At 32.7% G+C, this 18,093-nt stretch overlaps 2 protein-coding genes across 3 annotated transcripts; both read right to left on the bottom strand.

Moving 5' to 3' along the window:
• Window positions 1-2,731: 2,731 nt before the first annotated feature.
• LOC149399393 (cyclin-D4-2-like) lies at window positions 2,732-5,177 on the bottom strand. Its single transcript, XM_089613715.1, has 6 exons — window positions 4,639-5,177; window positions 4,389-4,475; window positions 4,180-4,278; window positions 3,872-4,079; window positions 3,641-3,762; window positions 2,732-3,307 (listed from the first exon to the last, which is right to left on the bottom strand). Exons 1-6 carry the CDS (start codon window positions 4,933-4,935, stop codon window positions 2,996-2,998), a joined length of 1,125 nt encoding a protein of 374 aa, XP_089469841.1. The 5' UTR covers window positions 4,936-5,177; the 3' UTR covers window positions 2,732-2,995.
• An 8,850-nt stretch (window positions 5,178-14,027) lies between these two features.
• On the bottom strand, window positions 14,028-16,643 carry GRF8 (general regulatory factor 8). 2 transcript variants are annotated; one of them, XM_089611320.1, is made up of 4 exons: window positions 16,003-16,643; window positions 15,791-15,913; window positions 14,369-14,485; window positions 14,028-14,283 (listed from the first exon to the last, which is right to left on the bottom strand). In XM_089611320.1, exons 1-4 carry the CDS (start codon window positions 16,495-16,497, stop codon window positions 14,263-14,265), a joined length of 756 nt encoding a protein of 251 aa, XP_089467446.1. In that variant the 5' UTR covers window positions 16,498-16,643; the 3' UTR covers window positions 14,028-14,262. The 2 variants fall into 2 exon arrangements, with proteins under 2 accessions (XP_089467446.1, XP_089467445.1); XM_089611319.1 differs by having other exon boundaries at window positions 14,028-14,277; window positions 16,003-16,635.
• Window positions 16,644-18,093: the final 1,450 nt, after the last annotated feature.

Raw genomic sequence — 18,093 nt, 5'->3', positions numbered from 1 at the left:
TGATATATTACTGTATACATTAAATATTTTTGCCATTATTTGATATTGATATATATCAAGTAATCACAAAATTATTTATTTAAAAAAAAAATAACAAAAACAAACATGTTAGGTTAACATTTTCAGAGATAGGGTCCCATTTAAACAACACACATTGCACATACAAAGAGAAAGACACACAAATTTCCGTATGAAACTTTTGATTGTGGTGAAAAAAATTATATATATATAATGCCACAACAACCAGAAGAAAATTAATGCCGTTCAAACAAACTGACATGGTCAATACTGATTTCTGTGTGTGACTTGGGGATTGATTTTTTGAGGTTAAAATAAAATAAGATTGCAGGTCCATTTGGGTTTGTCTCTCTCTGCCTGGTGCGCTTGCACTACTAATTGTTCTGATTCCACATATATACACACACATTAATGAAATAAATAAACTTATTTATTCTCAGCAATCAATAATGCTATGATATAAAACTAATTAAAGAGTTACGGTAGTATTATATTTCTTACACAACATGAGTCAGTAACTTCTTTCTTTATTTTTTCCTTCCACAGGCACAGGGTACATCATTTGATTGGATAGATTCGTCTTTAAGAAAACATTTAACTGTGGTATACCACTCAATTATTTTACCTACTTAAACTCTTTTCAACTTTGATGATGTTTTGCCAGTGCTGTGTATTTTCGGTTCATTGTACAACTTAATTGTAATAAGATTCTCATTATATTCTTATGGCACTGATTTTGCATTCTGAATTTTGGTCAAGGATTTGGCGAGAAAGCATAAAATGTAATGCTATTAATGAGTTTATTATAACTTTTTTTTTTCTTTTCTTTTTTTAATCAAAACGAACTTTTCTTAATTTAAGAACTTGTTTTTGAGTTTTTTGAAGATCAATGTAAATTCTGATTTATAAAAAAAAAAAAAAAAAAAAAAAAAAAAAAAAAAAAAAAACAAGAAACATATTTTTGACCTATGTTGCAATGAATTAAAAAAAATCTCTGGCCTTGCAAAATAGTGGTGTTGATTTCTAGAGTTTGTAACTCACTACCACCTCGGAACTATATAGTTCCAAATTTCCAAAATAGTAGTAATTGTAGCAACCAAGTGCCGGAACAAAATCATTGCGGGCCTTATTTTTTAGGCCCGTGGGGCCCATTATGACCTTTCCTCAATCCCAAAAACTATTTTAAGAAATCTCATAAATCTTTGCCTACTTAACAATTTACCCCTTAATTATCCACGTGCTATCTTAATTACACTGAAGGATACTAAAATTGGAATTTTCTAAATATGAAAAACAATAAAGGACAAGTAAAATCCTATGATGAGTTTGAGAAGGTTTTCATATATATATATATATATATATATATATATACACATACATTTTTGACCTTAGTCTTTATGCATTTGTTTTGCATCACCAATTGCATCAATTTAATAATAAACGGAATCTCCACCCACCCGAATTCCAATTCTTAGAATTTGAGTTGGGTGAGGTGAGTGCTCAAACCGATATTTTCAATTTCAAAGGCTAATTAATTGCTTAAAGTTGGGTTGGGTGACAACATTTTTTTGCTTTTAATTTTCTTACTATTTTTTTAATAATATAGAATGACTTTAAAAAATCAATATAAACTTTTTTTTCAATTAACTTGTATTAACTTCGATTCTCGAATTAAATATATTGAAATATCAATAACTCATTTTAAAACAAAAATTATCATTAAAGAATCGTAGGTGTAAATTATAAAGTATAAATATAAAATTCTAATTTAAAAATGTTTACAAACAAAAAAACTCTGTTTGATGTTAGAAATGAATATAAGTCGGAGGTTAATTACTTTCGATATGATATTAGATTGATTCATCACCCTTTCAACATGTAAGTAATGTCATCAGATTCAAGCCATTCGAGATATTACATAGTTAATACGTCATTTGAATTTTAATCTAGAGCTTGCATGTTATAGTAAAGTTTTTTCTGTTTTCTAACAATTATAAAATATTGGTTATTAAAATAAGATTTCAAAATAGCTAGACCAATATAAGCCCTTCTTTTTACAAATATCTTCTAATATATTAATTTTAGAGACTTATTGTATAAGAATGAATCCATTTGTTCTATAAAAAAAAACATTACTCATTTGTAACCTTTCGGGGAGAATGATTTTTCTCAATCTTCCCTACTTTTGTTCCGCATAAGCAAGTCATATATATTGAGACTTTGAACTATGTGATTTGATTCATTCTCAGTATTCATTAGATGTTCATCTTAGAGTGGTCGTTTTTATCATCATTTTATCATATGCATCAGGGATTCAAGTATTGTAAACGTCATGAGTTTGGTCCATTGTTTGTAGGTACTACTTGTGATAACGAACACGCAAGAGTATTTTTGTCATAAAGAGAACTTGTTCTCGACCCTACTCGCCGTAATTGTTATTTTAACAAATAAAATTACGTCTTTGTTGGAGTAGAGATATCGATTATCTTGTGAAATTCTCCACGAAGTAGAGATATCCATGGATGATAGCGAGGTATCGAACAAATTCTAGTTCTTCATATCATTACACTAGAACCCAATTTCTACAATGATAAACATCAAAACAATTAAAATTCCCATAAACTTATACATTCATGTATTGATAAGATCATTCACCATCAATGCAGTGTAACTAAAACAATATAAAAGGTAAATTAATGATGTAGTTCCCCATCGCACTTTTATTTCCTTTTGATTTAATTTCAATAAATAAGAAAAAAAAATATCCCTCTCTCTAGCCTCTTTGATATATCTATAATTGGAAATTCTTCCACAAAATAAAAATAAAAATAAAGAAGACCACACCAAAAATCTCCTTTAACCAAATATGGTTGAGAGGTGGTGTGATTCTTCCAAGGTGTGAAGTAGCCGAAAATTCACATCTCATATGACTTTTTGAATGAATAAACTAAAAATGGGAAGAAAAAAATATCCCTCGTTAGATGAGATAAAACCCATCTGTTTTCCTCTTCTTGTTGGGGTGTGAAGTTGTAGCACTAGCAATGGAAGACATAGTACTAGTTGTAGTTGTAGGAGTAGGAATAGTATTAGAAGTGTTTGATGATGAAGAGTTTGAACTATCAACATTGTTGACAATGATGATGTTATTGTTGTAGCTCGAGATCGCAGCTTCCAACACACCGACCGGACTTTGTGGCAGCGACCACGAGAAGCTTCTTCCACTACCGGTTCTACACCAACCAATCAACGACAAGTCTTTCATCAACTCGAGACACTTCAACACTCTCTCCTGCAATTAGAAAAAAAAAATGAAACATCAAACATGGAAATGTATTTACTCTTCTAGTTCATCTTTCTTTCACATATAAAATGGACTCGGAAAACAATGATCGACTTAAAACTTCATTCCTTTTGGACACGCTAGCAATCTAGCCATTTGAAATTCTAAACATTTTTAAAAATACCGGAGGTTTCGCAGTCATTGGAAAACTAGACAAATTTGTACTATAAAGCTTACCGTATTCGAGGTTTAGTATGCAATCGAGACACTCTTCTGCATAGAATGTGAACCTTGGCTAATTTGCGATAAAGTCTATGCACTTTTCTTTGTGTATTTATATACCTTTTGTACGTGGATGAAAGAAGAGATAGCCGCGTCGATGTCCACCGATTTGATCTCTACCGCGACAGAAATGGCCACCGATGCAGCTATCTCTGAAGGTCTGAATTCCAAGAAGTCAATACCTGCATTTCAATTTCACATCACCAAAAAAAAAAAAAACTTGGTCATTGATCTATTGACCCGAAAAGAAGAGAATTCATGATAAGAATGAGAAAATAAAAAGAGCATTACCTCGGATCGTGCCCAAGATGAGCTGAGCCGACCGGAAGATGGAAGACATCGAAGGAAGAAGAGAATCGTCAACGATGATCTTTTGGAGGAAATGATCGACGAACGAGAAAGGCGTGAACGATCTCATCCTCCAATTCAACGTGGTCAACACCAAAAGCTCCATTCTTTGAATTGTCTTGGCTTCAAACACAAACCTAGGATCCCCAACCTATTCATATCATTCAAATCCACATAATTTATGAATCCAAATTCAACAATGTACTATAAAACCAAAAAATTAAACGGTAAATGAAATCAGATTTGTGTACCTGTAAATCCACAGAAAGAGGCACTTTGGTCTCATCCATTTTGGCAGCCAATGAGAGACAAGCCACGGCTAACAATTGGACACTCCAAGCACTGCCTCTCTATAACACCAAAAGTGGAAGTGAATAAAAAAAAAACAAAAAACAAACAGGGCATTTGTTTTTCAATCTCATCAAAACGAATGATAATAATAAGATCAGTAAGAACATACCGGCAATTCATAAACTGCGAGGAATCGATCCAAGTAGTTTGTTGCCAAACAAATACACATTGGTCCGAAACTATAGTGTGAATGAGCCTGAGTCAGTCAATCCCATCGTGTTTTTCAGTCAGTCAGTCAGTGAGTCAAATAATCAAATCCAGAAAAGAAAAAACCAGAGCTTTGAATTATTTTAGGAACCAAAGAATGGATTAGTGAAGCATCTGAGAGAGAGAGAGAGAGAGAGAGAGCGAAGTCAAACCTTGGAAATCCAATCGAGAGCTTCTCTTCTGACGCTCAAGTCCAAGCGACCAGAGCGAAGCCTGTCGAGGTAATCGCTTCTCGGCAAAAGCTCGCTCTCTCTCTCCACCATCGTACGGACAGTCTCCTCGCTCTGACGCGACGACGAAGACGAAGACGAGAGCGGAAAGTTCGGAATCCGATCGGATTGCCTTGAAACGTCGTCGTCTTCGTCGTCGTTGACGCCGAGAAAATCGCCCTCTTCGCAGAGGAGGACGATGTTGGAGTTAACACAGTCGTCGACGAAAGTGTAGTCCATTGGTTTTGTTATCTCATCAAAGTTCAAATCTTTCGTCTGATATATATATTTATTTTGTTTGTTGTATGATTGTTATAGTGCGTATATCAGAAATCAGTTAAGGAATCGGGTTTCGGCCGTGAAGATGACCATTTTCGTTTGGCAACAAAACCCAGAAAGTGATAAATGTGTGCGATGGCGTAGAGTAGAGAGAGAAATATAGTGCGCTTTATAGAGAGAGAGAGAGACTATTTAATCCCTACAAAGAGAAGCATTAAGTAGGGAAATGAACGTGTGTATTTAGGTTATTAAGAGAGAGATCGAGAGAGAGAGCCAAAAACTTTATACACGCTAAACATAATAAAATCGAATTCATACTGAAAACTTTTTTCCCGTGGCCTATCGATAACATTTTTTTTTCACAACTATTTAATTAATATTAAATATGATTAATTATTTGTCTTTATATTGTTTTGATTATTTTGCGAATTATGACACCATTACACGTGTAAAATGATTTTTTTTAACAAAGGATATACAATTGCAATAATACACACACTTGTAAAATCTCATTAAAAACTCGAGACAAATCAGATTTATCGATGAAAGCGTTCATCGAGTTCAAACATTTTGAATTTTAATAGTAGAATACCAATAACACAAATGTTAAACATAGCATTAGTTTGTTGACTAAAATTTCTATTTAATGAGTGAACGTTAAAGTAATTAACTGAAACAAGGAGACCTCAAAAGAGGATCTCAAACCTGCACCAAGAACAAGCTATGAAGCGGTCGAAAAATTTCAGGTAGAGGACCGTTACGAATCCAAATCATATACTATGCATCGCATCGCTGGAGCTGCCTAGTGAGACCTTAACGAGTTGAAGTCGCTGACCTACAAGAAATCCAAATTCACTCAGGGGTCGAAAGTAGGATGAAAAAAAATGATAATCTCTTCTATTTTTTCTTCCGCCGCTTGGATTGAAAACATGTTAAACTGTGGAAAAATGTATAATTAAAATTGTAATCCTATATTCCTTAAAAATTCACATGAAAATAAAAATTCAACTAGATTTGTATATATTGGCCTACACGTGTCTTTCTTTTCATTTTTTTCCATTCGTTTACTTCAGTTTTTTTTGCTTCCATAAACCATAAAGAATTTGATTATCCATCACATTTTTCTTTAAATTTTGACATCCCAAAGAGTCGCCCGAAGACACAAACCCATCATTGAGGCTCTCGACTTTCTATGATATCAGACGAGATTGGAAGAATATGTCAAAACAAGTCTCAATCAAGAAAGTCCTTCATCCAAAGCCCGCTCCACACCACTCGCCTGAATCTCGTCGCCGTTTCCAATCTTCAACCTCATAATTTTTCTCAACAAAGCCGCCGGCGCAGACAACGACCTAAAGGGAATAGAATTTTTTTTATATGTACACTTAATCCAAAAGTAAATTATTGATGTACTAGGAAAAAATAATTTATGTATAGTTATACTTCTAATCCATCAAATTAAAGCTAGACATTAACTAAGTGCCTCATTGGTCAACCTTATTGTAACCTTGGTGAAAAAATGTTAGGAAAATAATAGCAATTATTAAAATTCAATAGGATCGATACTTATTTATAAATGACGCATTGGGACCAAAAAGATACCGAAGATATAAAGGGGAAATATATGCTTGGCTTATTTTTTTCAGTTTGACATCATTATTACGGAGTTCATACGCTTTGGAGACGGTGAAGATTGCTATTAAAAAAAAGTAATATACCTTTCCTTTGTTTATTTAGTGTTAGTAGTTTTATCATGATTATTTTTTATTCATTATGATTGGTTTCCTTGCTTATAATTTTAGACACGTGAAATCCGGGGTTAATAAAGTAGATAAAAATTTTAGAGGACAAACAAAATGTTCATATAGATAATGAACCAACCATGCTATAAAGAAAAAAAAAGATTATGAAGGCTAATATTAATTGTTTCGAAATTAGTATAATTTTGGAGTACGATGATTGGCAATGATGTAATAATGATTTTAAATAAAATTGGTAAAGAGACTTTAAGATATTTGCATAATAAACTAAAAAATCATAAATGGGTATGCCTTAATATATACATGATTTAGTAGGGTCCAAAGTTTTCTTTTTCCCCACAATTGTTTGTATTTGGTGTACACATTTATTACTCCAAAGGATGGCCATTTTGGTCAAACTATTCCCTTCCTTCTTCTACTATTTTTCGTTTACTAACATTTGCAGAGTTGTACCTTTGAATTTTAGATATATATGTCCTTTTAATTCAATTAAGTTGGTTGTTCTCATAAATAATGAAAATAAATACCTTATACATGATACTTCGCTGGTTGGTACTTATTTATTGTTTTGCAAATAAATATATGATATGAATGGTGAAATATTTTCGATGTAACAGATTCGAACTATAATTTCCAAGTCACGTGTCCAAATGAAAAATACAAGATAAGGATATGTTTTTTAGGAGAAAATAAAAATAAAAAAGACTAGTTATTTTAAATCGACCGTTGTTGCAATCTATGTGCATTAACATGATTATTATAAGTAGTAGTTTCAGTCGACCGTTGTTTGAGATTTATAAGTACATGGCATATGCTACGCAATTCGGATTTAAGCAAGCATGTTGAAGAAGCTACTAATTTTCATGAAATTGTATAGACATCTTATAGAAGAAAAGAAATACATTTCTATTTACTCTAACTAATTTTTTTTCAAAAAATAAAATAAAAAATACTCTAACTAATTAAGGTTTGTTACCAATGAATACTCTATGGTTTGATTCTTAAAACGGTTTATTGGTAGAGATCATTCGATTATTTTCAAATGCATTTAATACTTTCATTTTCTTCATATATGTGTGAATAAATTTAGAGCTAAAGTTAAATATATTTGACTAATAATTTCCATTGCTCTTATTCTCGTGAAAGAGAAGGAAACAATGTTGCTCACAAACTCACTGATCACAAACTCAAAGGAATTGATGCTCCACCTTCTTGAAATATGTTGTTATTAGTGTTTTTTTTTTTTAAAGTATTATGGGGTTTCATCTCAAAACTAATTGACAATGAGAAGAGTAACTCGTATCCTTTTAAAAACATTGTTAGTTCTCATTCTATTTTCCATATGGGATTCCTAACAACCCCCTTCAAGACGAGGATTGAACCGGTTACTCATTTTGGAATAGTAAGTTCTGATACCATGTGAAAATATCATATGGGGTTTCACATCTCAAAATCAATTGACAATGAGATGACTAACTCATGACCTTTATAAACCTTGATAGTTCTCATTTTCTCTCACATGTTAGATTCTTAACATTTTTAGTATGTTATTAACTATAATATTTAACAATAATATATATATATGTGTGTTTCTAAAATGAAATTAGAGTAAAATATTACTCGAAGACCTTAACCATATGTATTCTTTTGAAACTCCATAAGTCGTTGATCAAATTACTCACGGTTTACATACATATTTCTATTGGAAAGATTGGTGTAAAAAATGTCACGAAAAATATTTTTTTAAGAAAATAGTTATCTTTCCTGATCATTTTAGTAATAGAATCCTCAAATTTTAATTTTTTGTTGATTTTGATAAAACTACATGAGTTTAGTAGTATTATTTGTGTCAAAATACCTTCGAGTATAAATGCATTTTAAATGAAGAAAATAGTGCAAAAATTATACTCACAAAAAATGCTACATTTATTTTTCTCTGTGTTAGAATCAAGTTTTTATTCATTATTTTCATACTGTAGAAAATAAATTTAATTTTCTAGACATACTAAGTAGCAAAATATAATGAATTTGTTATATGTAACATATAAAAAAACTAGACTTTTGTCATGTTTTAATAGAAAAATACCCCTCCTAACAGCTTATCTCACTTCTCTATCTCTTTTTACGCTCTCGGTTTCCACTCATCCTATGATCTTTGATGATTTCAGATGATGTTCGACGATCTCCGACGAACACAGGCGAAAATAATTTTAAAAAGTTATTTGATTCATTTTTAGTTCTATCATCGAAGAAAATATATAATTTCATCGGAATTGATTGGAAATCATCGGACTCGTCAAAATTAATTGGAATTAAGGGAAACAACGACTCTTTTGGGCAACATCGACCACTCAAAGAGTCATTGTTGCACTTAATTATGATTAATTGTGATGACTTCATACGATATTCAAAATTCATCGGAATTAATTTGAATTAAGGGCAATATCGACTTCTTATATAGTCGTGGTTGCCTAAAGGAGTCAATATTACCCTTAATTTTGACTAATTCCTATGACTTTCGATGACTTACGATTATTTTTTATGAAATTTAAATATTTTTTCAATGATAGTGTTGTATTGAAAAAAATTAAATTTTTTAAAATTAATTCCGAGCGTCAGAGATCACCAAAAATTATATAAGAGATCATAAATAGGTGGAAGGATGAGAACCAGGAGAAATTAATGTAAGTATGATATATTTAACATTGTCGAGATATAGAAAGGAGAAAAAAGTTTCAGGGAATATTTTTGTTCAAAAACATGATAAAAATATACTTTTTTTTATGTTAATTCGTGATATTTTACTACTTAGTAGGTCTAATGAATAGAATTTTACTTGTAAAAAAAGGTTGAACTTAGTTGTATCTCCAATGAAGCCACTCATTAATTCCCAAGGAATATAGAAACACATCACCACTTGTGCAATTGCATATGAAACACAAATGATACAAGAGAGTGACTATAACCAAAGGTATGAAAAAAGTTGAGAATTTTGATATGGTCAAGAGAAAAGGGATTTGCTCAAATTGCGAAGAAGAAAAAACACATCGCCCACTTAGGATACTGAATCAGCATATTAATAAATAGACATATACACAAAAGACATATGCTCTTTCCTTTCTTTCTTTTTCTTCTATGCTTTATCAATACAAGTTTCTAACTTTTTTTTTTCTTTCATTGTCCTAGAGATGCTCTATATCCAACCATACGCACTCTATGACACTAAAAAGAAGGAAAACTTCATTACGGGATATCACAATATTTAACCTTTTCACAGGACCCTCTTTTTATTGGGGCATAAATGGCTTTATAGCTCCCAAAAATTCGTCCAAAGAAAGCTCATCGCCAACTTGTATATAAAACGCGCACTTTATTACACGACCCAAACCACGTCACGTGCATGAGATATAAATTTTATTAGCAGCCTTATCTTGCCCACTTTTATTAATTGTTATTTCTTTTGGGGTTATGTAAGTAAGAGCTCTTTATAATATTACTACCCACAATTTATTTTTTTCTTTCTTTCTTTTATTAACTTAAAATAGTGCTTTGGTTTGGTCTTGAGTCACTCTTGACCTTGCATGGCATGGCATGGCATGGCATTACATGGCTGTGGTCCAAATCCAAACTCTAATTTTATATATACATATATATTGGTCTTCAATTCTCTGTGGTGTGTTTGAGATCCGAGCTCTCTCTTTCTCTCTCTACCTCTCTCACTCATCAAATGCCGAGCCTCGAAGCATCAAAAGCAGTCAGGAAAAAAACAGACAATATAGCTTCTGTGCGAGAGAGACCACAAAAAAAGGTTTATAAATAAACTAGGCTATATTATTCGATGAAAAAAAAATGTAAAATACATATTTAATTAATATATATATATATATATATATATATATATATATTTTAAATTTGTCTCTGTGATGGATATGGATCAACAATTGTCTGCCGGTTTTGCCCACCCATTTGTGACTACTCATATATTAATTTAATCCATTTCTTTGTATTTCCTCCCTCATTTAGCATACACAAAATTAACATTAATATGAAGAAGAAAATAAACTGAGGTATATTATATACGTTCATTGATGAAGTAACTGTGAGCAACCTCGTGTCTTTTTACAGCTAATGTACTCAAAGCTTTAGCAGCCAATCTTTTAATTTCTCAATGAGAGAGAATTAAATCGCCTATATATATTATTATGCCACTTTACACACACATATTTATTTCCACAAACTTGTTAATGAGGAACGTAGTGTTGTTATTAGAGGATTTTATTTTTCATGAAATTTATTTTGTTAGGTGTTACAGAAGTTATCGCTGGCACACGGGGATCATAAGAAATGTTAACATTGTTTTTTTTTTTTCGGGGGGGTATCAAAATAGATTATTGAAATGAAGAACTACACTAAAATTTGATCAACCTTTTTACACACTATGACTGTTTTGTGACGTAGGCAATAATAACCATTTGTATGTATTAAAGAGTAAAGGTAAAAGACAACAATTTAAGATTGAGATTTAATTTCAAAACAATTGCACGAAAAGGGTGATAAATTCTGCATTATGATTGTTTGGAACAGTACTGAATAGTTGGACCATCACAGAAGCTACAATCGTTAGTTGCTTTGTTATTATGGTCCGCAGAGCCATTTTTTCTTTCTTTCGATCTTTCTTTCAGCTAATATGGTCCAATTTTGAATATCTGATCGTCGTTTATTTTCTTCTTCTATGAGTGGTATCCAAGAAAACTACGTTAAAATCTAGATACAATGTGCTACACGTAATGTCTAAATTAAACTTTTGAACTATGATTTACTTCCAAAACAAAAATGATTTGGTACTTTCACAGCTTATTTATGCAAAGGAAAAATATCATACATGTCGTATTTGATACAAAATTAATAGTTGATTTTTAATTTGATATTTGCATTTAGTAATATTGAATCCAACTCTTTCTCTGTATCTCTCTTCTTATATACTAAGAAATAAAAGATATTTTGATTTTTCTCATAAATTTTAGTGTAACAAAAGAAGTAGTTTTATTATTCTAGACTTTTCAGAATTTGAAAGTTAATTAATAAAAATGACATAAAAATAATCAAATTAAGTAGTATATGATAAACATGGAGAATAGTTACAATTTCATGCTAAATAAAAAAGCAAAACCCCGATACATATTATTAGGATGCATGATTCTAAGATACTTCTCTAATTAAAATAGATATGTCCTAAGATACTTAATGGATGCAAATAAAATTTTGATGCACAAACTAAGGGGTAAATAGTAACCATTCATTTAGATCAGATCTAAGATCTTTCTTTATACATTGCATTGGTCCGGCCCTAGTAAGCATAAAAAGAAATAGATTTTCCTTTATACTCTTTGATAGTGAAGAAACAAATAAAAAATATGCCACTTATAGCAAAATAGTCATTCGAAAATAAATGGTAGAATACTCCACTCATTCGAAAAGTCCTAATACGCTCTCGAGAAACAATTAATACTAACACAATGATTGATGCTCGGACGAACTAATATTTGCGAAGACTCTCATATAATATTTGCGAGAGCTGAAGAAGCGTCTACGAGCAAAATAACGTATCCATGTTAACTATACATTGCTATACACATTCTTGAGCAGGATCAAGTACCGGCATTAACTATACTAATACTATGTTATGGAACAATGAAGTAGGGCTCATCATTAAATAGTTAATGAAATAAGCGACCGAAGAAAAAATATAGACATCTCGAATTAAAGAAATGCCAGATTATAGACGAAAAATATAAGACGAGGGTTTTTTCATGGAATCCGATTTGCAAAATAATCAAAATAATAAAAACTACTAAATTTATATAATACCGGTGCCAATATCGGGTAGATAAAATATTTATCCATGTTTATAATTTATATACATGGTAAATATTTTAATTACAATTTCAGTATTTATATGGTCAAACTTCCACTATTTTGCTTAAAACGTAGAGCATATTGACTATTTTGTCCAATTATTCTAAAGATAACTACCATTTTACCTAAGTATTTAATATTTTTTTTTTAATTTAGATAATGTTTTATAATAATTTTACCTAAATGTAGAACTTTGGCTTTCTAATTTTCATTTTATTTTCGAGGAAAAATAAATAAATAAAAGATGGTAGATCTCACACCCATTATTTTTCTTCTAGGTATCATTTACCGCTTACACTAAAAATTAGTAAATTATTTTCCACCCTAATATCCTTGAAGCAAATATTTCTCTCTTTTTTTTTTTGTCTTTTCTTACAATTCCTTCTGTGTAATATAAAACATCAGTAATCTGTCTTCTAGAGAGTCAAAAACAAAAATTTATATGATTGTAGAACTGAATAGGTTGGCAAATATTGGTTGGGCATTTTCCTTCTTGATTTTAGAACTGAATAGAATTCCAACTTCCAAGCGAGAAAATGATTTGGGATTTCAATGTCCTACTCCTATCCTGCATGGATGGTGACCATGTCAGCCGTTGGAAGTCATGTCACTTGTTATAGTCATCTAAAGTATAACTTTAATAAATAAAAATTAATTTTAAAAATCTTTAAAAAAAATATTAGTTTAAAAAATCTGGAAATTATTGATATTTTATCTTTTTTATTAACATAAATGTCAATAACTCTTCAAACGATTCTAAAAAATTATATGAAGATTTATTAACCTCGTTGTCAACAAATTTTTTAAATGTCAAAAGTTCGGCTAATGTTACAATTTTCAAAAGTTCTTACTCCCATGGACCTCACGCGGTGGTGGGGGCGATGGGCTCTGCAATCAACAATGTTCATTCGCCTCTCCTCCTTAAGGGCCTCGCCATCTGAGTTCGGATAATGGCTAATGTTACAATTTTTCAGAAGCTCATATTCTCCCATGAACCAAGTGTCTGATTATTCAGTCATCTTGATAATTCAGAAAAGACTCGACATCACTTTTACCTTAGATAAAAAAAAATTAAAAAAAAATTGTAACGTGTTGATATGTTCCTAACTTCCTATCAAAATATTTTCGAATTGTGATTTTTTTAAATATAATTATACTTTCGCCTCATGGGAGAATATACAAGAGAAAGCACCTTCATATACAACAACAAAAAAATGTTAATAAAGTGAGTACATTTGGTTGGTCCATCTGAAGCCGTTAATTTGGTTGGTCCTGTTTCAGCCAGAAAAGAAATGGCGTGTGGTTATCGTCCGGTTAAAGAAACCATCACATATATGTATTAAGGATAATTAAAGAAACCACCTTCTAGATGCATCATTTTGAGCAACGAAAACAAATACTATAAATCATATCATCATTTGGGATTGGGAGTACATTACTTGATTTGTGTGAGAGAGAGAGAGAGAGAGAGAGAGAGAGAGAGAGAGAGAGAGAGAGATCTTAAACAAGAGTTCGGCATGGTATGCATACAAGGGCAGTAATGTAAATTAGCGATATGGTAACAATTTTGTGACATTCAAGCCCACCTCCCTCGAGGAGATTTAAAAGGTCCTCAAGCCTCGTCTATCTGCTCCTGCAAAACCCAACACAATTACACGTGGCATACATTTATTTACAGACACCAAGTCTACATATAAATATACGAGCACTATTCGGACCTGCATATCGGAAGTCCAGAGAGTGAGGTTGTCCCTCAGGAGTTGCATTATGAGAGTGCTGTCCTTGTATGACTCCTCTCCCAGCGTGTCCAGCTCAGCAATCGCATCCTCAAAAGCCTTTTGCATTACAATCCCAAATACAACATTAACTACCAATGTTCACTCAATGAAAACAAGAGGTTTAAATTCCAGTAATCTACTGTAACATCACAATCATGTCAAAATATAAAAGCTAGAAAAGTTTGTGGTTGAGGTTATCTCGTGACTCCAATAACTCTACACATGGACCTGGTGTATATTACATCAACTACAAGGAAAATGTTTAAAATCCAAAGTACCAAATCTATTTCATACTTATAAGGTGACGACTAAGTTTTTCATTTCATGGCATAATTGAAAGGAACCCATATATTATTTTGTACAGAATGCTTTTCTAAATTAGTTGGGAGTTGAAATGCCTAGCAACTATGCAGTTAACCCTAGCCATCAGACCTTTTTCACAATTTGCCCGGCAAAATGGAAATCAGCACTCTGGGAAGAGCCGGGTCGATCATGCAGTTATAGTAGAAATAACAGAGAAGAAATAGAGCAGAGAGTGTTTACATCACTGAATGAGTTGACTGACTGAATGAATGACCTATTCCCTCACCTTATGAGGAATTGAGGATCTTATCACACACCCCCAACAAAAAAAAAATGTTCAAATTAGATAAACAAAATTTTCCATAAAACGACCAGGATGGAGTCTTATATGCTTTCCAAACACTAAACATAGATTTAACATTCTTTCAAACAGAAAACGCAATGAGATTTTTCTGCCTTAATAAAAACTAAGATGGTCTTGGGAACAGATTCAAAAACGAAAATAGCCAAACTCATAAAATCTCAAAAGAATCGATCGAACTTTTCAGCATAAATACAAAACCAAACAGCGCGCCTTGCAAACTGCAACACACAAATTCTCAGGATGGCAAAAATATTCAACCTTTTACGTTTTAACACTTTTTTTTGTAGTTCTTTTTTACTCAAAATAATCTGAGATCTATACGAAAAAAACTCGACTTCCAATCATATCTAACTGAATTTTCAAAATTTATTTGAAGAGATAACGGGTCTATAGAACTATTAAGACTCAGGATACAAATATCACAGCAGACTAACCTAAATGCAAAAACTACATAAATTCGATTCATAGAACCATCCACCAAGAATGTATTGAGAGCCACACAATGAGATCTATATATCTATGCACACGGCGAAAAAGCTCAATTCTTAACCTCTTTAATCCATATAAACAATTTTCCTCATATGACCCAGTGAAAGAAAACATATTTAATCTCAATCAGCAGCAAATATTATTCAGCAGAAAACAGACGTTTCTCTTCTCGATTCCATAACTAAAATAAGGCACAGTAGATCTACCTGTTTCGCCATTTCACAAGCTTTCTCCGATGAATTAAGAATCTCATAGTAAAACACAGAGAAGTTCAGAGCCAATCCCAGCCTTATGGGATGCGTCGGAGCAAGATCAGTAGCCGCAATTTCCTTCACAACAACAAAACACAAAAAAATATATTTAAATAAAAATTCAAAATCCAACGAACAGGTATATTAACATATATCAGACGGCTTACCTGAGCAGACTTGTAGGCGAGCATGGTTTCCTCTGCGGAAGACTTTCTCTCGTCGCCGACCTTGAACTCAGCGAGGTATCGGAAATAATCGCCTTTCATCTTGAGATAGAACACCTTTGACTCGCTTCCAGTGGCCGATGGGACGAGGTGCGAATCGAGAAGGGCGAGAATCCCGGCGCAGACATCGGAGAGCTCGGCCTCGACCTTGGATCTGTACTCCTTCACGAGCGTGACGTGTTCGTCGTTCTTGCGACTCTCCTCTTTCTGCTCGATCGACGACACGATTCTCCACGCCGCTCGGAGAGATCCGATCACGTTCTTGTACGCCACCGAGAGAAGGTTTCGCTCCTCCACAGTGAGCTCCGAGGTCTTCGTCGACGCCACGAGCTTCTCCATGAATTTGACCATCTCTTCGTATCGCTCGGCTTGCTCGGCAAGCTTCGCCATGTACACGTACTGCTCTCTGGTCAGATTATCCGGAATTGAAGACGCCATTGTTGAGTGAGAGAGTGAGAGAGAAGAGCGAGAGAGAGAGATTTAGGGATTTGGTTTGAGATTTGAGATTTGATGAGTGAAAGCGGAGAAGAAGAGGAAAAAGAAGGGCAAGAAATGTGGGGTTATCATTCGTAATTAGTCTTTCTCGAGGGGGTTATATTATAAAATACTATGACTATTAGATTAGCTGATATGAAAGTCTTGGTTGGCCCTGCTTTCGAATCTCTTTTACAACTGCACACACGCGATTGATAGAGAGAGTGTGGGCGCGTGATCAGATTAGCTCTTTGTTTGGGGAGAGCGTGGGCGCGTGTTCAGATTAGCTGATTTGTTTGGTGAGAGCGTGGGGCATGGACCATTCAACGCGCGTGTTCAGGATTGTTATTATATTCCTGCGACGGCGTGTTGCTGAGCTGGCGGCCAAATTGGTCGGCGGGGAGATAGACATGACACGACATTCCTTTCTATTTTTTTTTAATTAGGAAGAAAACAAATTCAATTATTTTTCGCCCCTCGTTTTCTATGTATAATTATGGTATTATCATTATGGTACTGTCACGAATTTTTTTCGGAATATTATAACATATTTTAGATTTTTTTTTAAATATATAAACAGTACAAGAGCGTAATATTTAATTTCGGTTTGGTCGAAATTTTGATATTGTTTGTATCAAAACACATTTCGGTCATTAAGAACTGAAAATTGTAAATGTCTTCAATTTTTGTATTACTACATAGGATAAAAGATTTCATATATTCCTCGTAGAATTGTATTCATTCATTTTAAGCATGATTTTAACAATGTAAAAATTATATTATATGCACTCTAAATTTGATACTTATTAAAAGTTATCACCCTTCTCTAAATTTGATCGAATAATCAGTCTGTTTTAATCGAATTACACTCTAGTAAGAATTGCATGGACATCCCATTGGAAACGAATTTTTCGATTTCCAGACAAGAAATTCGGAATTTCGATCCATTTTGCGTTTTATCGAGTAGTGAATATAAAACGACGTAAAAATCCACATTAAAAAATACAAAATCTCTAATGTTTTTCACGGTAAATTGTTAAAAAAAACACAGTAGCCGTTGGATTTAAAATCCAACGTCTTGAATTAATAAATAAAAATAAAAATTGTTAAATATATGAAAAATATTGGAAGTGAGTACTTCCATAAGATACTTTCTGGTTCCGTTACTCTATTGCAAGTTGAGCTTATGATACAGCCGTAATGAGCTTTTGATTATCGCGACTGTACTTCAAGTGGCGTAACCTTACGCATCATAATCAATTTTTTTAGGGTCAAGCGGCTAAATGGTCAAATAGAACTTAAGGATTTGCAAAATAGCCAAAGTTTATCAAGTATAAGCAAAATAGCCAAGCTGCGATTATTAATCCAGACAGGATTAAATTTAATCCAGACAAGATATCGGGATTAAATTTAATCCAGGCATGATTAATTTAGTCCAGAGATTTTATTCAGCCTTAAAATTTAATCCTCGACCTTCTCCGATCTTCTTCTTCTCAGACCTCCTTCCAGTCACTGCAATCGCACAGATCTTACCTCCCGTCGGACTCTCCGTCACGGCGG

Source organism: Urtica dioica, chromosome 4 (assembly GCF_054948205.1).
Source record: "Urtica dioica subsp. dioica isolate 48M chromosome 4, U.dioica_male_clone48M_v1_H2, whole genome shotgun sequence".
Taxonomy (NCBI): Eukaryota; Viridiplantae; Streptophyta; class Magnoliopsida; order Rosales; family Urticaceae; genus Urtica; species Urtica dioica.
This window is presented reverse-complemented; position numbering and strand designations above follow the sequence as displayed.

Bases quoted from the DNA above. Each gene is read 5' to 3' on its own strand.
- GRF8 (XM_089611320.1), bottom strand. From the start codon at position 16,497: ATGGCGTCTTCAATTCCGGATAATCTGACCAGAGAGCAGTACGTGTAC. The intron at 15,914-16,002 runs GTAAGCCGTCTG...GTTGTTGTGAAG, and splicing joins TCGCCTACAAGTCTGCTCAG to GAAATTGCGGCTACTGATCT. The intron at 14,284-14,368 runs GTCCGAATAGTG...TGGGTTTTGCAG, and splicing joins TCTGGACTTCCGATATGCAG to GAGCAGATAGACGAGGCTTG.
- LOC149399393 (XM_089613715.1), bottom strand. From the start codon at position 4,935: ATGGACTACACTTTCGTCGACGACTGTGTTAACTCCAACATCGTCCTC. The intron at 4,279-4,388 runs GTATGTTCTTAC...TTGGTGTTATAG, and splicing joins TCGCAGTTTATGAATTGCCG to AGAGGCAGTGCTTGGAGTGT. The intron at 3,763-3,871 runs GTAATGCTCTTT...ATTGAAATGCAG, and splicing joins CATCTTGGGCACGATCCGAG to GTATTGACTTCTTGGAATTC.